Here is a 21,819-nt window from a genome sequence, read left to right as displayed (position 1 = left end):
CATCACGCTTTAAAACGTTTCAAAACTCAACACAAATCCAAACCAAACGAATGTTTTGTTTTCAGCAAACGAAACAAACTTTGCATTAGAAATGAGATTTTCTGACTGCTACGCCTTACCCTGTTTTATTTTTTCAATATTTAACTTGAAAAATGTTGATTATAAATGACGCATTAGCCAGCGTTACGGAAAACCACCTGTAATCATTATTCTCATAGAGACTGGTAATCAACGGTAGAACCAAGCGCGTTTCAGTAAATATCGCAACGTAACTGTAGTCATTTATTTTAAAACAGAAATTATGCAATAAATTTTTCCATTGTTTCAGCAGGCGTCCGTGAACCACCTGCTAACTGCAATTTCTAACGGTATAAATTGATTGACAAAGGCAGTTAACGTTCCCTTTGAACTTGCAACCTGAAGCGACTCATGAAGAAGAAAATCTCCAAAGGAGTCCAAAAAGAGTTTCACAACGCATAGTATTTTCGTTGAATTCGACGATTTATTTGTCACCGCGGATCGAAGTTTTTCTTCATGTAAGTTCATCTTTTGTTAAAATATTGGCACGTGAACTTCTGTCCGATTTAAAAGAATTTATTTTTTGGAATTTTTTTTGAAGTTAGCGAACAAAACAGTCGCATTATATTTATAAACTCATTTATGACGGTTTCAATTTTAATTTGTTATTAACATCTATTATTATTATTTTTTTAATGTTCAACCCTAACTATGATATGTTTTATTAATTCCCAACAATGATGAGCGATTTTTACATGTTCAAGTTTTATGCAAACATACATTGAAACAAAGCGGCGCTCCGCCTAATCTGAAACAGTAGCGTCGCCTGCATAAATAAAATTAAAAATTGTCAATCTCGGAAGAATATCGGAATAAGTTGTTACGATAGCTTACTAAGATAGCCATAGAAGGTAACTTTTAAAAAGAATATTACAAAATAGTTATTTTCCGAGCTTATATTTTAAACAGAAAAGACTCTTAAAAAGAATGTTTTAGCTTGTAAAATCTGTTAGTTTTTTTTTTTTTTTTTTTTTTTTTTTAGCTTAACATCCAACTTCATCACTTATTTTGTAATGATCATTGTTAGGATAGTAGATAATGAACGAAGAGTGTTTGGTCATTTCAACCACTTCTCTTGAATATAATTGTACTGCTGACTCCTTTGCCCTCATAACTATGCCAAAGGAATAGCGTAATTAATATTCGAAATTTTAATGCTTAAAGTTCATTCGAGAAGCTGGTTTTCATAAATGAAATCTCAATATATCAAGTTCGGGGGGTTGGGGGTGGGGTAGTTAGGGTTAGTTAGGGTTGTTAGTAGGTTAGGGTGATTAGTAGTTAGGGGGTGGGGAGTGGGGTGGTTAAGGTATTAAGTATCACTGTTTAAAATAGTTTTTTTTGAAAAATTCTCTTAACGAAAAGTAAAAATTAAAAACCACTCTTAATCATTTTCTACTCCAATGTTGTATTGTCCAGAGCATCTATGTAAATATATTTAAATTTTTCGCTGGAACCAATTCGAAATAAGTCGACAGCTACAAAATTGTTCTTTTACTTCTAAAATTATATTTTAACTTAAAAGCACACTTCATCCGAAGTTCTCTCAACTGTTTCTAATTCCCACGAATAAGGTAATTTCTGCTACTCTTTTTATGATAATACCTGTAACAGTGGCTATTTTTAGAGTTCTTGTGTTGTCTTATTGCTGTAGTTGTAAGAAAAGCTGTGAAGTGAAATAATGAAAGAATGCGTAGTGAAAAGATTTAAAAAAATAAGGTTATGTAAAAGTTGGCTTGTGTAAATCTGATTTAAAAATATAAATTTAATGTTGTATTTAGTGAAAAGTTTGAACAGCTCAACAGTTATCAACAGCTATCAGTTTTGAATGTATTTGCTGTTCTCAAATCGGTCCTTCTTGCATAATTGTTTCGTCGCAACTATTTTAGGTAACTAAATTTCCTCTTCTTTAAAGTTTTTAACTTTGTTGCTATGTTTCGCAACTATGTTTTGCTACTGTTTCGTTTCTATGTTTTGGCTGAATGATGGGATAATTTATCCTAATTTACCCTAATTTACCCTGTTGTATTTCAAATAGTTCAGTCTAAGTTAAACCACTCAAATCAAATTTTTTAAATATTTAAAAGCGATATGCTCAATTATCAGCAAGACGAACTTTTTTAAACAAATTTCACTTAAAATGTTTATCCTGATCTCACAAAGTCTCCCAATTTTAATTCATGACATTTAGGATAACTCTAAAATTCCAAGAATTTAAACACAATTTTGCGCGGGAAATTTTAAAGTGAAAGTAAGGGTCTTTTAAGTGATCACGCTCTTGATTATTTTGCAAATTTTTCTCCGAATTTTTAATCGAAATTACATGAATTATACTTTTATAGCTGTACGATTAGGCTCAATTAATTAAGGCAATAATTAGTATAATTATGCTTAAACACAAATTACATTAAGATATTTAAGACAAACGATTTCAAAGTCAGCTAAGTATGCCTGAGATTTAAAAATGACCTAAAAGGAAATAAATCTTTTTCAAACTCTTATGATGGATTGCTTAATTTTTTTCTCTGCAAGATTTGCTCATTTGACAAGATTTGCACATTTGAGAAGATTTAAGGATAAGTTAAAGGATTCCAAACTGTTCATCAGCAAGGTCTGCCTGAAGTTTTAAATGATTCTTTATTAAAGTATTTTGTAAAACATGAATATCTATTCCTCTTTGATTGTTTGCATCTTTACCAGAAGTTCCCAATAGAAACATTCAAAATGATAACATCTTTGCAATTTCAATTAATTATAAATTGAAATATTTATGCATGGAAGATAATTTATGCATGGAAGATAATTTACTTAAAAGAAAAAAAAAAAAAAAGAATCAGTTCAATGGTAAATCTCATGTAAGAGATGTTTTCTTCACAAATTCTCTCTATTTAAAAAAAGAATTAAACAGTAACTCAGTGCTTTAGCCATTTTGGTTTTGTGCACTTCCTCCACTCTGCATATAAAGTTTTAAATTTTTTACTCAAAACAAACAATATGGAACAGAAATGAGTTTCCCCTTGTAAAGTTCATTAACTGGTTTTTATAAAATCTCAAATTTAGATTTTGTTTAAGGTCTAGTAATAATAAGGAAAAAAAATTAGTATATATAGTTATTTAAGAAGTTCAAATTACTTTTATTCTTTGTTAAATTATTTAAAAAAAAAATAGATTTAAAAAAATACTAAGAAGAAGTTCTTACAATTTTAGGTACAGAAGAAATTAACACGACACCTACTTTAAACCTAAGTTTAAAGAAGAATTAACGTTGATTTGAAAACTTAATGGAGTTGAAGTTTGCAAAGGTATTTCTTTTAGTTTTGAATCCTTTTTCTTTTCTTTTCTCCAATTTTAAATCACAAATTGATTCAAGTTAGCCAAAATATTGTTTACTAGCATTGCAGAATAAATTACTTACATACCTTTTTGGCCTGAATTCTTGAAAACGTCTCGGAAGCTTCTGACTGAATGTTAGCAATCTATTTTCTTTATTTGAAAATTGTATTTCATTATGGAAATCTACTCATAACTGACAGAAAATGGAGGTGGTGGTGTGGTGGAAGACTTGTGGTTTTTAAATTTATGTGATTAACTTTGGAAACAGAATTCTTATATTAAGTGATTGCAGGATAATTTCCCTTGAAATCTTTTAGTGTTTTTAGATTAAAATCTACTTCCATACTTTTAATTTATTCTAAGTTTTTTCTTAATTTTAAATTTTATTTCTGGTTCTTATTTAAAAAGTGAAAAATTTGTAAACAAATTTGCCTAACAAATAACTAGTTATTAGTAGTAGGACTTTAAGTTCTGCTAATCAAGCAGGCTTATGTCAATGAAGAGACTATTAAGTACCAGGGTTAGTAAAGTTGTAAAATTAGTGACTCATCAAAATTTCACAAAAGTAAACCCATATCTCTTAACTTAAAGTTCAATTTACCACTTCTCATTACATTAGGTTCATCTTAAGTTTTAGTGACCATTTAGGATTCCTTTGAGAGAAATAGAATTGGTCATGGTTTCAACAAAAGAAATTCTATAGAAAGTTTTTAAATATTTCTATTAGTGTAAATGATTTAAGTGAAATAAGTTAAAGGTCTTAAGAATTTTTTAGCTGCAAGAACAATTTTATGTTTAGTTGAAAATCTTCGTAGTAAATAACGTTTTAAATGGTCTCTTTACTGTTGATTATCTTTGCACTTATTTAATAAACTATCTCATTGTTCACTTATTTCAATTTGTTTCATTTGCTTTCTCATGAGAGGTCAGTGCAGGTTGTAATTTTATTTTGTTTTTATAGTTCGGATTGTTTGCTCACTTTGTCTACTTATTTACATTTTAGTACTTACAGTAGTACACTTGTATTTTAGAACTGTCAACTTTTAGAAATTTTTGACTTATTTCTTCAGAAATATTGTTGCCTTATTTGTCTTTAAGGAGAATCCCTTCAGATTGTTAAGATTTTAATATAACTGATTTAGAGGCAACTTGAGAATTTTTTTGGCATCATATCATTTTCGTTTCATCTTTTATTAAAAATTTATTTGGATATTCTACAGAAGAAAACACCAATCTTTCAGATTAGAAAGTAAGACCTCCCTTGTACAGTGGTAGAAGAAAAGGATCGAAGGAGAAGCAGTGATGGTAGAATAAGAGGCAATCTTTAAAATAATTAGTTTTCACGTAGTTACATTTATAAATAACACTTATTTGATTGTTAAGTTTTAAGTTTTATTTCTCAATTACTTTATTAAATTTAATTAAACAAAGGTTTGAAATGTCAATTTTTTTAACACTATTTTGTTGGTAAATGTTGTATTTAGTTTTTACATCAGCCTTTGTTGACTTAGTTTCTTTATGTAGTTGTCTGTTTGTAGTCGTCTGTTTGTAGTTGTCTGTTTGTAGTCGTCTGTTTGTAGTCGTCTGTTTGTAGTCCTCTGTTTGTAGTCCTCTGTTTGTAGTCCTCTGTTTGTAGTCCTCTGTAAAAGTATAGTTTATCACAGTATAACAGTATAGTTATAATATTAGTTTATGAAAAATTATTGGTTAACAGGTTGCAGAACAAAGTTTTAAAATTTTTTGCCAGTCAGAAATTTTTTATTTTGTCTTGAATGTTTTTGATTTTTCAGAAATTTTTTTCTGGAACTACCTAAAGTCTGCTTCTGTTTTGCTTTTAGAAATCTGTTTAATATTAAATATTGAAAATACTTAAGCAATAAAAATTAATTACTCAGCTAGGAAATACCAACTAGTTAGATTTTCATCTGAATTCTTGATGTTTTTAAAGAATTTTCAGCTGAAAAGTTGTTTTTTTAGATTTTGCACTTAGCTATAGTTTATAAAAGTATTAGCTTGTTAACTAAATGCTAGTTTATTATTAGTAGCTGTCATAATATATCAACAAAATGTTTAAAAAAAAACAAAAAAAAAAACTTATGCCTTTGTATAGTTGATGGATATCTAAAAGCTGTATAATTTTGATTTTTGCTTTTTAAAGAAAGTTTTGAATGTGGAAAGACTTCTTTCCATGAATAAATTAATATTTGCCCTTTAATGGTATTTTTGAGAAATATTTGAGAAATTAAAATTTGAATTTTTTTTTTTTGATTTTGATTTCTTAAATTGAGTAGATTTGAAATAGTTTTGCAAACAAAAAATCTATTTTCCTTGTGCACTAATTTAAATTCTTTCCTTTGCTGTGTGATCTTAATGAGTTTTGAGATTTTTATGAGGGTTTTTATGAGGTTTTTGTGTTTTGATTTTTGTTAGGTGCTTTTGATTGTTTTGACTGAATTTTGAACTGTCTTGAGTATATTGTGAATTTTCAACTAATTTTTAGATGTAATTTCTTTCAATGTTTTGTTTACAACTCTTGTTTTATTTTCAACTCCCTTATTTTGTTAGGCTTAATCAGGTAGTGAGCTCCATTCTGTGATTTTCGGACAGTGCAGAATTAGATGAGGTTGAAGCCTGTAGTCAAATAAGGGACCTTCTGCTTGAATTGAACTCTTCTTTTATTTACTTATGAAAACTGTAAAAGATTTTTATTGTTTAAAAAGTTAACTTGAATTACCTTCAGATTACTGTATATTTAAAAAAAAAAATTGCATGGTTTCAAGTGTGTGCAACTGAACCTTTTTGTCAAAGTTTTTTTTGCTATTTCTATTTTTCAACTAGAACCAACTCTAAAATACGATTTTAAAAAGTTAGAACTAATTTATGTCAACACTGCAGCTTCAAATGTTTCAAAATAATATTCTGGATAGTCTTAATGTTTAATGCTAAATGAATTTCTTCTGACACAAATTTGAATGTAAAAACACATTAAAAGAAGAAACTTGTGCCTTATTTTCTTTAATTTGCTTGTTTTTATTGATGCAGCAACTGTTATTAATTAGTAAAAGTACCTATATCACAGAGATATTTGAAATGTATCACAGGGAGAAATGCGAATCAGTTATTCCGTTCATTCCTGGAAGTTCATTTTCTGAAGGTACATTATTGAAACTGTTCTTTGTCATGTATGTCATGTATGTCATCCAGTGTTTAGAGGCTTATCAAAACATTTAATAGAATAAGACTAATTCTTTTGAAGCATTTTCTTATATCTCCCATGTAAATGGTAGTTTTGTATTAATTTTAAGTTTTTTCTTTTAGTTCAAAACATGTTCTCTTTTAGTTTCAACCAAACCTAATTCTGATTCTGATTCTGAGTCAATAGACTTGTCAAATAAACCACATCTGATGCACAGTACATCTTCTAGTGCTTTAAGTGACTTCAACTTTGCTGTTCCTTTATCTACGTTTGTGCTGTCACGTAACAATCCACATCGGTATGCTTATCACATTAATCCTCTCCCATCATCAGAGTTTTCTACTTTTAAAAGAAGAATTTACTGCACTCCCAAGGGTGGAGTTCCTTTACCCACTTATATGAAACCACAAAATTTAATGGAAAACATGAAACATAGGATTTCTTGTAATGATCATTTTAAAAATGTTTTGAAACCTGGAGTTAACTCTGACTTACAAGCAAACACTCAAAGTATACATTTTGGTACCAACCCTATCACTGAATTGAAGAAAGCTCTTGAGAAGGTATTCTAAAATCTTTTAAAATTTTAAAATGTTATTACATCTGTAGTTTGTGGATGAGTATAGTGTTTATTAGCTCTGAGTTTAATTCTTTCTTTATTTTTTTTTATACATGCAACTATCAAAAGTCAAATAAAATGATCTTGTTTATGTAAAATTCTTTTTTCTGACTGTTTTATTACTCAGATAGGTAATGGTATTAAAGCTGTGTTATGTAATTATATAGCCTAGTCACACAGTTATGCTTTATAAGATTGTACTATTAACTTTTTTGGTTGTTTCTATTCAGATTGTGCTGCCACAAAGTCTAATTGAACAATCTGACAAATCAAGTCTGACACTCAGTTCTGCAGGTGCTGTTTGTAAGGCTAACCATCAAATTTTCAATTTTAAAATTTATTTTGTTTTTAACCTGTTTTATTAATCTATTTTTAGTAAGACTTACCTGTCTGATCAAACCATGTTAGATATTGAAATAAAAGCATTATTTTTAGATCAGACTCCTCAACCAATCATTGAAAAAAGTATTTCTGAAAGGTATTAATTTGATTATTTTGTTAATACAAATGCAATTTATCATATTCAGTCTGAAACATCAGAATAAAATTTTTACAGTAAAGAGTTCCTCAATTTTATAAATTAAAGCCTACTGTAATAAATTCTTTTTCATGCCTCTTCAGGAAATGTTCAATATTAAGTAAATAATTAGACAATTTTATTTTTAGCATAAACAATACTGGCATTTTCAATGCATTATATTTCATAGCTTCAGCTTAATTTTTTTTTAGTTTTAGTAAAGGATGTTTGGGTTTTATTAGTTTTCCAGATATAACATTAGCAATTTAGGAAATACTAAAAGTCAGGTTTTTTAAAATCACATTTCTACCTAAATGTAACATTACTATAAGATAGTATCATATCTACTATGCTTCATTCTCATGATAAACCATACTTATAGTAAGTTTTTCTATCCCACTTCTTTTTGTACATTTAAGTGCTGACTCTAAGCTGAATGTTGTCAGAAATTTCCAATTACCACTATGATTATTGATAACTTGTTCAAATGTCTATAGAAGGTTTCCAATGTGCTGTTGATGCAAAAAATGATTCTTTTGTGCCCTGTATTGTCAAAAATGTGTTGTCAGCTATCAGATGTAATTATAATTGATATCCTTTTAAGAAGTCCACATTGGATATATGCTATGTATGTTTTTTGACAGTTGTTTCTAATTTCAATATTAAATGTCTTTCTTAAATTATTACTTAGTTGGCTTTGCACTTATCAAATCTCATACTTTTGTTAAGTATAAAACTGTCTTAATGCATCATCAGAAGCACCAGCATCTAAAAGAATGACTGTTTTTGTAGAGATTAGGTAAGTTAAAGGTGCTATCATTTTTACTTAGGAAAAATCATTATCGTAGTTTGATTCAATGATTGATGTTGCGTTAGCAGATCTGACTCAGTGATACTTTGGTTTATTCTACTAGTGTATCTAGTAGATTTTGCTGACATTCTATGAAAATGTTGATTGAATCTGACCTGGTTACTGATGATCTTATAATCTAAATCCCAGACTGTTGCCTGCATCAAAGACAACCAAATTTCATTATCAACCAAAATATGTTCAATATGTTGTTGATTCACAAGACTCCTATATTTCAAAATTCTAATGATAACTCTTGTAGCAATTTGCTCCAAAATTTAGAGGATTTTAAATAAAACTGTTGATTTATCATTAAATTTAATCAAGGAATAAAATGTTCTGTATATGACATGTCCTGTTAGCACTGGAGCATGTTTCTAACAGTTTTTATTATGGTTGTTATTATAAAATATTACTGCTACTACGGAAAGTGGTGAGTCTCAAGTAATCTCAAAGGTTTCTTGTGAGCAAGGTCTTATTAAATTAATAATCGTGATCTTGTATAATTGTTGTCTGCATTTGTTGATATTTGAAACTTATTCAAATATCTTGTTCTGCTTGTCCATTCTTTGAGTCACAATGTCTTGATATTCTTATGGGTTAAACAGTAAATATGCAGGAAGGACTAGTGCTGTCAGGTCTCCCAGTCTGTACCAAAATCCCAAAATGTCCCAAATTTTCAAAGTTTTACTTTTTTCTCTTAAAATGTCATAACTTATAGGGTTATGTCCTAAATTGTCCTAAATTTTTAAAAGATTTCTTTAAATAAATGTTTTTATACACTAGTATATTTATAGTAAAGTTATGTACGTAAAAATAATTTATTTATGTAATAGAAAGTAATTGTTATAACCAGTAAATATTCTCTATATCTACTGAATATGTAATTATTAATAATTATCAATATTTCATATTATAAGTTGTCAAATTTATTGTTGTTTTTAGATTTATAAAATAGAAAAAGTTGTAGAAGGCAATTAGATTACTTTGTTAAATTATAGGTTAGCTGTTTACTTATTTTTATAAGATGTCTAAGAGAAAAACAAAATGTAATAAATTGTGGGAGTCTGAGTTTAACTGGATCCAAGTTTGTCCTGGTGATCACTATTCTGCAAGTTGAAAACCTTTTCAGTGAGTGAGAGCAGAGCTAGACAAGTAAGAAGCCATGCAACTAGCAAACTTTACACATTAAGGTTTAAGAAAGAGAAGGACAATCAGAATTTAGTAAGAATAGAGATAAAATACTTGAATTAAAAGCTTCAAATATTTGTTACACTGTTGAGGAAGAGATTTTAAAAGCTGAAATTGTTCATAGTTTAAAGTGTGTTGAGTCTAACTATTATTTTGCCTCAACCAATGGAGATGGTAAAATGTTTGAAGCAATGTTCAATTATTCAAAAATTGCCAAACAATACAGACAAAGCAAAACAAAGTCTAAATACACCATTCAGTATGGTATTTTTCCATATTTTAAAACATTGTTATTGGAGGACTTACATGAAACTGTTTTTACATTTAAATTTGAATCTACTAATCAGCAAGTTAATACACAGTATGATGGTTATGTACAATATTGTTCTAAAAAGGACAAATGCATTAAAATTGCATACTGTGGAACTGTCATGGTAGACAATTGTACTGCTGAAAAGTTTGTAGAGAAAGATAAGCTTAACATAAATTTTATGCTCCATATTGGTATGAATGGTCCTAATGTAAATATTAAGTTTGAGAGACTTAAATTTGTTTGAGAAAATGAAAAATTTGAATAAAAACATCAATAGGCACATGCCCCCCTACATATAGTTCATAATGCATTTAAAGCAGAAGTTAATGTTTTTAATTTCAACATTGACTTATTTGCAATTGATGTTAACTTTTTCTTTAAAACATTTTGCTGCAAGATGATCTGACTATGGACAAGTAGAAGATCTAGCAGAAGTTATTTCACACTTTATTCAAAGACATTCTTCAGCTAGATGGGTGACACTCAGAAGAATATGTTCTCAGATTTTAGAACAACCCAAGAATCTTTGTGAATATTTTTTAAAATTTCTTCCAACAAATACATCTTTTAAATCAACTGTTAGAGATGCAAAAAGATAAAAGATGATTACAGATATTTTGCAAAATGAAATATTAATGCCTTATATTTCATTTATTGCTTTCATAGCAAATGACTTTGAAATATTTTTAAAAACATTTCAATTAAACCAAGAGTCACCTGATTTACTCTGAAATGTCAAAACTTCTTGTTTCACTAATGTTCAAGTTTATTAAAACAAAGCTTCTATATGTTAGTAATAATGGCAACAATTCCATAAAATCTATTAATGAGTTGCTGATGATTGATGTGATTGACTCAAAAAATTTTAAGCCATTAAAGTTAATTGATTTTGGCACAAAAGCCAAATCTCATTTTTCAGAAGCTCTAGAAATCTCATGTGGCAAGAAGAAATTTTGACAAAACTTTCTTGAGTCTTATCAAACATTTACAAGTTATTTTAAAATTGAAATTACCTTGAGAATCAGGTATTTTAAAAAATGCAATCTTTCTTGATCCTTTAAAAAAAAAAGGAAGTAATGAGTCTCTAGTGGCTGTCTCAAATCTCACTACAGAAGTGTGTAAAGTATTCGAAGTAGTCTTGAGTAAAGTTTTTCCACTCTGTTCATCAAAGGAAGAAGTTTGTGATAATATACAAAACGAATGGCGAGTTTACCAAATGCAATTGCTTCCAGAGTGCTGTTATAAATGTTCTGAAGAACTAGTTTCAAACTTCTTGCTGGTCTTCCTGCAGTTTCAAAATATTTATGTAGTTTTGATATTGATACACTAATCAATTTCTTTGAGGCTAAAATATTGAATGATAGTGGTTTACCTAAGTTTCCCAATATTACATCCCTTTTCAAAGTTGTTTCTTCACTCTCGCATGGAAATAGTGCCCCAGAAAATGGATATTCAATTAACAAACACATTCAGTTACATGGTACTTCACTTGATTTGGAGACAATTGAGGCTTTTTGAGGTTTGTAAAAGATACCACATTGAGCTTTGGATCCATACTCAATATTCCTATAACTAAGTCATTTATACAATCAGTTAAATTAGCTCACTCAAGTTACAAAGCTGACCTGGAAGCTAAACGCTGGTTGAAAGAGGAAGAAGAAAATCATAAAAAAATTAAAGAGTCTGAGGAGGAAAAAAAAGCAAATTTTGAAAAATGAAAAACAAGCTATTCTTGCATCATTCAACAAGTAAGTTATACTACACTTCATAAAAGTTGTTTTGCTGATGTGAATATTACTAAATTTTAATTTGTTAAATTACTGCATGAAGTAAAAGTTTGTTTCTTTTGCAGATGGTCTATCAGTTTCTGATGATTTAGTTTTTGAAGGAAATAGTGATTTGAAGAAGTGTTTGCTTCAAAAAAACAGCACAAGAAATGATTTGCAGTGAGCCCAGTGTAAAATTGAAACAGGGATGAAAAGAAGGCAGGAGCTTGTTTATGAGCAAGATGTATTAGAAAAATGGAGTAAAGAACTGTCAGTTTAGTCAATTATTGGATTATATTGACTTATATTGACTTAATTGAAACTCTATTTTAACTCTTTTCTGTTATAACAAAATAACTTATTTTGTTTTCTAATAAAATATCCGTAGGATGGCTTTATTAAATAAAAAAATTGTTAATATTAATTACTTTGTTTCTATTACTCCTTTACAAATTTATCAAATAAAAAAAGTACAGTAGAATCCTGTTAAGTCAGACTTTTTAGGGGAACTGATATATAGTCTGACTTAGTGAATGTTACAATTAAGCAAAGCTCTTGGTATGTTAAATTTTTTGAAAATGCACTTATAGAGATAAGTATGTTGTAGGTATCAACAATATTATCATTGAGACTACATCAAACTTAGCATTTTTACAGAAAAATCTGTAAATGTCTGTTAAAAGCTGTAAAATCTGTTAAATGAATTATATTTAATGCAGTTATACTTATTAAATTTTGAAGCGTTCGACTTTCTTAAAATTCTATTATTGTATTTTACATAATACAAGTCTATATATATACATTTATATGCAATTCAAAATAAAAGTCTTAGTTATGTGAAGTTTTTTTATGAAGGGATCCAAAAAAGTAATATGAGTTAGCAAATGGTGCAACTTAATTAGGTGACGATTTTATAGTTGATTAGTAAGTGCAAGGGGAATTGTCACTGTCCAACTATCCAACTCAGCAATAGTCTGAGTTACTGGGATCCTACTGTATATTTAACTTTGGTCCTTTTTTTAGTACTTTAGTTATTATTTTTTATTATTTTATATTATTGTCTGCTGACATTTTACATTTGTTGTCATTATTAAGCTCAAGATTTTTTTGTTTAAGTAGTATTTTTTTTTATTATCTACTCTAAGTATACATAAACAATATCCAAGGATATTAAAGGGTAAATAATATATTAATAATAATTGAATTTAAAGAAAAAATATTCATTTCCTAAATTTAATTTAAAAAGTTATATCTGGAAACTCATTCCTTACTTTAAATTGTTCTAAAATCTCCTAAATTTCACACAAATTTGTCCTAAAAAGTCATAAAAAACTCTTACGAATTGTCCCAAAATCATAAAATTTTATCCTATTTTAGGAGTGGGAGGCCTGTGCTGTTTGGATAACTGTTTCAATGCAAACATGCTTCTCAGTACTATTATTTTTCCACCTGTATTCTACAGCTGCTAAGTTAATCTTTTTTTGCCAATGTTATATTTACAACATTAATTTATGATTAACTATTTTAATGGTTTCTTTAAAATGCCATCATAGCTCTGGAAAAATCCTAAAAAATATCTTAAAGCATTAAAATTTAATTTTGAAAACTATCTAGTTTCATTATCCTGAAATAGGAAATATTTTGTCAAGCTTTTGGGAAAAAAGTGAACTGAAAAGCAGTATTATAATTATATCTGATCAGAATGATTAACTGTTGGTCTATTGATTTTCAGACTAAATAGTAATAAGTGGAAAAAATTAAGATACTGGTACCTAATGACCATAAAAGTTATATTTTATGCTTTAATCATTAAGGCTATTATGTTATTACTATGTATAATTATGCACTGTAAAAATTCAATATTTGCTATTAAAACCACTAATTCTGTGGTTGACATGTTATAAGATTTTAAAGCTTTTAATAAAAGTTTTAAAAGATAGCCTTAGGATATTAGGTTAGATAATAATCAAAATATTAAACAACTTTTTAGTTCCAATTTGAATTTCCCATGTGTTAGTAGTCAAGATCAAGACAATCCTCAATGCTCCTCAAGATTAGAGAAAATCTCTTCAAATTATCCAGTGGGATCACCACCTAAAGAAACAGCAGTTAGGGTAATTAACAACTATTTGAGTTTGTTATTACTGAAAACTTTATGCTAGAAGATAATGAGTAATATTCTTTTTTATCACAGTAGAAATAGTTAAGTTTTTACCACATGTCTAATAGTTGGAATGACCTTAATCACTAAGGAAGCATGAAATTGCCCAAATGTAATTCCATGTAAATTTTTTAGAATTCTAGCTGTAAAATGAATCTTGTTAAGAAAGGAGAAAAAGTATTTGCCATTTATTTTGATGATTGTTACTACCCTGCTGTGGTCATAAAAGTGAAGAGGCAACTTAACTTGTAAGTCAACTTATTTTTTTCTTTAAGCTTCTCTAGTTATTTATACAAATATGCATATACAGTAGCATCCAAAAGTAATTGGACAAACACCATTTTTGCTATATTTTCTCATTAAGTTTATATTTTTAAATGAAATTCTGCGTAAGTGTGTCAAATTATACTACAATTATGAAAAAAAAAACAAACAAGAATTCCCTTTAGGGAGTAATTACTCAAAATTTTGCTAAAAGAATGGAAATGATTGGCTCAAAAGTAATTGGACAAACTAAATTCTAACAATTTTGATATAACTTAGACTATTTTCACTTCTTTTTCTGAAGGCAGAGTTTTATAAAAATATTCAATGATCAATAATTTGCAATGGGACGTGATAAATATTTAAGCGAGGCAGCAAAAAAGTTGATTGTACAAGTATCTAATAATGGTAAGATTGTGCAACAAATTTCAATAGATATAAGCATTCTGCAATCAACAGTTGGTTATACATAAAAAGTTTTTCAACAATAGAGTCACTTCCAATTTTCAACAGGATGCTTGAAATCATCAATTTTTTGCCAAGAAAATGTTGGAGTAAGATTGTCAACGGCAGATCCGTGCAAGAGTGCAAAAAAAGTTCATAGGGAATTTTCACAGTAACATCAAATTTCTTGCTCTTATGCAACAGTAAAACGTCGCTTAAGTCAAAACAACCTTTTTGGCTATAGTACTGTTAAAAAACCTTTTGTTTCTGCAAAAAATCGTAGAGTATGGTTAAAATTTACTAAAGAACATCTAAATCGGACATCAAACCAATGGTTGAAAATACTATGGAGTGATAAGTCTAAGTTTAATTTTTGGTTTTAATGGTATTAAATATGTTTGACATCCAATAGGTCCTCAAAATGATGTTAAGTACCAAGTTCCTACAATAAACCATGGTGATGGTTCAGTAATGGTTTGGTCATGTTTTAGCTGTGATGGAGTAGGTCCAATCTATTGAGTTCAAGGCATTATGGACCAAAATATGTATAAAGGAATAATTTAAGATAATGCTGCCACATGCAAAATTTTTCTTTTATTTTACAATTGTATTTTTAGGTTTAACTGTTGATTTGTATGATGTTTTAATATATTAATGTAATACTTTGTTATTTGCTTTTAAAAGTTGTGAACTAAACTGAAAAAAAGAGACTTATTGTTAAGTATTCTGTTAGTACTTAAAATATTAAATTATGATTGGAATTAGACTGTCAGACAATCATTGGTCAATTCTGCATTTGTCTTATAATTTTATAAGTACATCTCAGAAAAATATGTACAATTACAATTTATTGGTAATAGTGTTATAGTATATTTGTATTATAACATTTGTATTATGATTATGCCTTTGTCTACTTATTCATTTACTTTTAAGTTACTGAATGAAAGTTATGTAAACAGCATAATGATGCTGTAAGTATTTCTTTTAAAATGCTATCAAAGTAATTTTATATATAGTTTTATATAATTTTAAAGAAGTAAAAGTAATTGGAAAGAGAGGGAGCTTCAAAAAGAAAAAAAAAAATTGAAGTTCAACTAGCTGGACACATGAGCTACAGTAGTACAGTGAGACAGATGAAAGAGATTCAAGTGAAGAAGAGTCAGTTTCTAAAAACTAGATACAGAAGATACTTTTGGCTATGACATTCATGTTGCCCACTGTCATAGCCTATTTAATTGTAATGTTAGGAGGAGTAAGCAACTGGCATATGGAATAAGTTCATCCTCAATTCAGTGTTAATTACCTACTGGCACAGTGCTGTTCCCTAATGACACCAGAAAGGAGAAGGTAGATATGCTGCCTCTTATTGTACCTGGTGTTGAAACAGAATCAAAGTGTTTTTAAATATATCTCCAGCACTAGGTAAGTACAGACAAACAGTTTACAGGTTTATGTATTCTGATACAATATGCTCTTGTAGGCATCTCATAGTAACTTTTGCTAAGAAGGTCATCAATGTTATTAAGCTAAATCCATAGTTTCAGATATTCTTTTGTTTAAGTTATTCTAAGGATATTGGATTCAAGTTAACCCAAAAACTTCCAGAAAACATTTAGTAAATATTGCTAAGTTTACAAGCTCAGTTTTGTTAAGACATTGTAATTCATCAGCACTGATTACATAAGACTCTCAGAACTTGTCGTTGTCATTCAATATGTGGATGTTTAGTTCTCTGTTCAAACTAAAAGCTGGTAAAAGAAAAGAAAGTTTTCTGTTTGTTTATCTGTGAAGTTGTCTATGATTTAAGCATGTTTCCAGGCTTCTTATTTAATTATTGTACCTATCAATGATTGATTTCTATGTCATGTCTGAATAGCATAATCAAGTCATTAGGCAGGATTAAGTTAAAGCATTGGTACTAAAGAATATTTACTAGATTGAATTTATTGATTCCAGTTAAAAGATGCATATGTGTAAGCTAAAACAGACCATCCATCTTCAACACTCAACTTTTGTCAATGCTACACAAGTGTTGATGGCATTTGTAACCTCCAACACTAGAATTTTATTTAAGATTTTGAGTGCTTTTACCAGAACACAGAAAGAGTTAATGCAAATAATGCGTATTTTAAACTGGTTAATTTCTCTGCTGAAAGAAGAACAAAGATTACAGCAGTGCAGATAAAAAAAAATCAAAAAAAATTGATGGGTAAGAATGTCACACTTCAGTGTGCATTTACTGAGAACTGAATTATATAAGGACCACCCCCAACGTACTATATAAATATATATCTTATACTGTAGACATCCCTAATTACAAACAATGCCTAATTATGAACAGCTTTAGTTCACTTTTTGCTACACCTTTATTTTTGTGGGATTTTTAAGAGGAAAACTGATTAATAAATTGCAAGGCTAGGGTAGCGAGAATATGAAAAAATATTTTCAAATTATATATATTGATACCATTAAATTTTTTAATTGCAAGCAAAACACTTTTTAAAACCCTAAAAAACTGACAATATAAAACCACCTTTAAAAAAAAAAAAAAAAAAAACAACTAAAATTAGCAATATTTTGTAAGATAAAAAAAAACAATACTTTTCTGCATAATTAAAAACAATACTTTTCTGCATAATTAAAACGTTTCCCAAACTCCGAATAGATTTTGGAATGCACTTTTAACTTAGGAACAAATGCTATTAACCTTTTTATTGAAATTCTAAACGTCTTTGTTATCTTAATATTTGTTAACAAAAAACTAAAAGAAATGTATAAAATAGATAATTCACACTCAGCACCAACACAATGTTATACCCTTACATTAAAATAAAAGTAATTTTAAATTTTTAAAATCTTTTTTTACCTAACTCTAAGCTAGAGGCCTATGCCAGTATAAATTATTTACTTTTTTAAACTGAATGCCATTTATGGGATTTGATATATACGTCCTGAATTAGAAAAACTTGTTCCTAATTCCACACGAAAATTAACAATATTTTTATAATAAATATACTTGTTGCTTACTACAGTTTGATTCAGTTTCAGTTCCAGTTTATTTTCTTAAGAAAATTAATATGAAATTCTAAAAGCAAGCAGAGTTATTCAACTTTGAGTATAATTTTGTTTGGAATTAGGGAAATCTACAGTAAATATCATAGCTTAACTGTCTCACATTCTAGAGATTCTTTATCAATCTCTATTTTATTTTTATTGTTTTTTCTTTCAATTTCTCTTTCAATACTGAATATTATTATATTTCTACAAAGGATCATTCCAAAGTTACTATCAAACTTTTCTAAATTGAATATTGTAGGTCCCTGAGTCAAAAAATCTCTTATTTAATATCAACAGCTTTAATATCTACTCAAGTTTTAACTGTTTTATGCTGGATATCTTTTTGTTTTAGAAATAACTTCCAGATATTAGTGTTTCTGTTTTTCTAATCCACTGTTATTCATTGTATTATAAGGTTTTGGATTTGTTTTTACTTTTAGAGTGACTGTATCTTTTGATGATGGATCAGGAGAGCTTGATGTACCATTAAATGAAGTTATAACCCTGCAGCTTTTTCAAAAATGGCTAAAAGTATCTGTCAAATTATCTGATGGCAGTTACTACGATGGTGACATTTATGTATCAGATTTGTAAGGACTCTTTTTGTTTTGATATATCTCAAAGAATTTTTTAACAGCAACCTAATCTAAAACAACATAGGACTGCACACTGTGATGTAGTTATGAGAGGAAAAAGGAATCTGGCCTACTAGTGAAATATGGTTCTTTTCATCGTAAAATTTTTTCATTAAACAGTTTTTTAAGTGTTTTAGCCTCAACTTTAATTTGGTTTGTTCTTGTCAACTGTCATTTTAAAATTATTTAAGTTTTTGAAAATGTTTTAAGAATTGAACCATGATATTATAATTTTGGGGTTTACTGCAATATTTAACAATCAACTTGTTAATTCAAAAATTGAAATTGAGAGGGGGTGGGGGGTGATGAAAAGTTTTATGCAAAATCATTACTTTTTAATCTATGAGCAATTTGTTTTACCAACAGTTTTAACTTATTTACTGCTTTAGCTTTATAGTTGTGGTGTGGACAACCAAAACTTCTGCTATGTTAATTTTAGTGTGAATGATCAGCAATTCTACTGTGTTAATTTCACTGGCAATAGTCGAACTGTTCAAAGAAGCTTTATCTGTTTCAAAAAAGCTCATGTTGATGGATTGCTCAGGCATGACTATGAAGAAATAAAAAAGGTCAAACTATAAAATCATTTTTAAAAAAGTTTACTTGATTAGATTTGTATGAACAAAGTTATAAGAATTTCGTATATTTTCATTATCTATTCACTATGTCTAAAAGTAAAGGGAGGAGATTAAAATAGGGTCATTAGTAGGATAAGATTTTGTAATAGTTTCACCTTTAACATCAAGAAACATTCAAAGAACAATGAAAACAAGAATGTAACAACAAAACTGATAGTGAGACATTGTAATTGCTGAAGATAAAATCTTTTTAACCATATGTCCTCACAAAAATTTACCGCCACTATCTTTATCTCTGAAGAGGATGATATCTCAACCATTTTAGAAAATGGTCTGTGAATTTTTCTAGAACAAAAAAAAGATGACAGCTTTTCTGAAATGCAATAAAAATTATTTAAAGAATTGTTTTAAAATTGCATTACAGATTTTGTCATTAATGTCATTAAGATTATTATTTATTTTTTTCAAGAAAAAATCTTATGACATGTAAAAAAATTATATTGAAGGTAATAACAAGGGGGATCAAGCGAAAGTATCCAGCTGAAGTTCCTCTATTGTTGAGCAGCTCTCTAAATGAGAAACCTCCTATTTTTCAAAATATGCTATTTCTGATCACAGCTGCAGGTGACTTTTTAATGGCTTGAATATTTATTGTGTGGACGAAGTTTCCTTAAATATCTCGCACTTTGCACTCTTTATCATTTTATAACATCTAAAACAGCCAGATAAAATCATGGAATTATAAACAAACGTATATTTATAAATAATATTGCTTCTTGTTAGAACCCAATCGAAAACTTGACGAAGGTGACGAGCGCATTGATAAAAACTATATTACCAATCTTATATTGTTAAATGGTGGTGAAATCATCACAGATATTCACACTACAGAGTTTCAAAATTCTACGGATGTTGTTTGCATATCTGATGGTCCATCTAATTCACACATTGTTAGTTTTCTATTTTAGATTTATCTCTGGTGCCGTTTTCTTGTTTTGTCTTATCATTCATAGTTTTAATTTACTGCAGTGTTATTTTTCATCCTCAAAAGTTTGAAACAAAAATCATCTCTAAATCATACTGTCATTTTCTAGTTTCTTTATTGCGTTGTTGTTGGGATCCCTGTTCTGCATTATGAATGGGTTGAAGTAAGTCTAGAAAGAGAAGACCGTCAGAGTTATCTCTTATATGTGGTTCCTGCTGGTGTAAATCTGGAAAATGAAACTATTGAGCAAGATTACTCCAAACGAAAACCTTACGACTGCTTAAATTCCTTAAGGGTGAGTTTCGTTTTTTTTCTGTTTTTATAAAAAAAAAAAGAGAGAGCTTGTTGAACGGGTTTCCTGCAATTTAGAACTTTGCTCTTAAAGTATGCAGTTCAATGAAAAAAATCCATACGAGAGACTTTCCTGACCAAACAGGAAATGTAGTGAAAAAAAAAAAGTGCAAAGTGGGGCGTACGATTGATCATATGCCCACTGCATCACGTATTTGGCAACATGGCACAATGTATTAGGTCATGTGTTTAAAGAACAACAAAATAGTTTAATTTAAAGTATTGTTTTATCTTTATCAAGTCTTTATTACTTAGGAATAATCAAGTTGATGCGTTGAAAATCTTTTTTCAAGAAATTTAATTTTGAGCATTTAATGACATTCTGTTTTAGGGTTTTGAAGATTTTCTGATTTGATTTACTTATCTGCGTTTTGTTGGTTTACAGTTCGATTTTTTTCTATTCATTAATTTTTTCTCTTATCTATTTGAAAGATATACGTGCATCAAGATGCCAAAAAAGACACCAGAGATTTTGATTTGGTATTATCAAAAGCAGGCTGCATACGAGTTGCACCAAGAATAATTGTAACCGATCGAACTCGAATCTTAAACTTCAGTCGGCTAAAAATAGATATTATACTAATATTGGCCAAAACGGTCCCAAGCGTCATTTGGGATGTATCTGCCTTTAACAATATTCCAATCCTCACTTACAATTGGCTCGTTGCATGCTTGACAACGAACCGAAAAGTTGATGTTACTGCAAGCCCGTTGTTTTCATATAAAACCCTTTTATCATCACAAAAAAAGATAAAGTGGAAAATGGGATCTTTATCTCACGTCTGAATTGGAACGTGTTTTTATCTTAACTTTTCAAGATTATTATTACATGTAAATATGACAGTTTTGTTCATTTGATCAAATAATGCAAAGAAATGCGCTTTTTTTTTTTTGAAAACTCTACTTTATTACGAACATCTCTACTTAACGCTGAATATATAAAAACGCTTCTGTGTGAACAGTTATTTCTTAGCTCGCTTAAATCTAAATTTTATAAGCTCGGGTACGAAAGTCTAAAATTCTTTATTGGTAAGTGGAGGTTTTTCTAAAAAAAAAAAAGCTCATTTTGAAGATTCTTTGACATGTTTTGTTATGATATTTTGTTTTGATGTTTTATCTTATTTCAATTTAAGTGTGAACATTTAAAAGTGAAATATTTTGTTGTAACTAGAGATGATTTTTTCCTTACCTTAAGTTCTCTACAGATGATCATCTGTACGCGATAGTGGGAGGCAAAGTATCTTAATAGTAATCCTTACAATATTTCGGCTCTATTAAGTAAATCTATAATGCTTATAGGTTTTTTGATCATGAATATGTAATATGAAGTCAATGAGTAGCTCACCAATTATCCTGAGAAGAAAGATTCTTAAGGAAACTATATCCTCTAAATTAAAACTTAAAATCATGTCAACTTTTCTGAAATACCTGAAGGTGTAGAGTTAATAACTAATTATGACTATGTCAACTTCCCAAATTCCCTT

At 28.8% G+C, this 21,819-nt stretch overlaps 1 protein-coding gene and 1 pseudogene across 5 annotated transcripts; both read left to right on the top strand.

Annotated features, from left to right (window-relative positions):
* The first annotated feature begins 390 nt into the window (after positions 1-390).
* On the top strand, positions 391-21,505 carry LOC149877283 (uncharacterized). Of its 5 annotated transcripts, XM_090074345.1 has the most exons (15): positions 400-536; positions 1,857-1,964; positions 3,283-3,377; positions 6,510-6,562; positions 6,749-7,167; positions 7,454-7,526; positions 7,659-7,701; positions 13,851-13,974; positions 14,157-14,269; positions 18,227-18,376; positions 18,861-18,990; positions 19,506-19,623; positions 19,783-19,949; positions 20,094-20,279; positions 20,768-21,505. In XM_090074345.1, exons 5-15 carry the CDS (start codon positions 6,814-6,816, stop codon positions 21,119-21,121), a joined length of 1,812 nt encoding a protein of 603 aa, XP_089930471.1. In that variant the 5' UTR covers positions 400-536; positions 1,857-1,964; positions 3,283-3,377; positions 6,510-6,562; positions 6,749-6,813; the 3' UTR covers positions 21,122-21,505. The 5 variants fall into 5 exon arrangements, 4 of the variants coding, with proteins under 4 accessions (XP_089930472.1, XP_089930471.1, XP_089930469.1 ...); XM_090074346.1 differs by lacking the exon at positions 1,857-1,964 and having other exon boundaries at positions 391-536; XM_090074343.1 differs by lacking the exons at positions 400-536; positions 1,857-1,964; positions 3,283-3,377 and having other exon boundaries at positions 6,398-6,562.
* LOC149877284 (uncharacterized) lies at positions 9,961-12,140 on the top strand (annotated as a pseudogene).
* Positions 21,506-21,819: the final 314 nt, after the last annotated feature.

The sequence above is a fragment of the Hydra viridissima genome, unplaced genomic scaffold (genome assembly GCF_058129835.1).
Source record: "Hydra viridissima isolate aposymbiotic clone 2 unplaced genomic scaffold, HvirCarnegie_v1 scaffold_16, whole genome shotgun sequence".
In the NCBI taxonomy this organism is placed as follows: Eukaryota; Metazoa; Cnidaria; class Hydrozoa; order Anthoathecata; family Hydridae; genus Hydra; species Hydra viridissima.
Note: the sequence above shows the minus strand (reverse complement) of the source record. Positions and strands in the feature narration are given on the sequence as shown.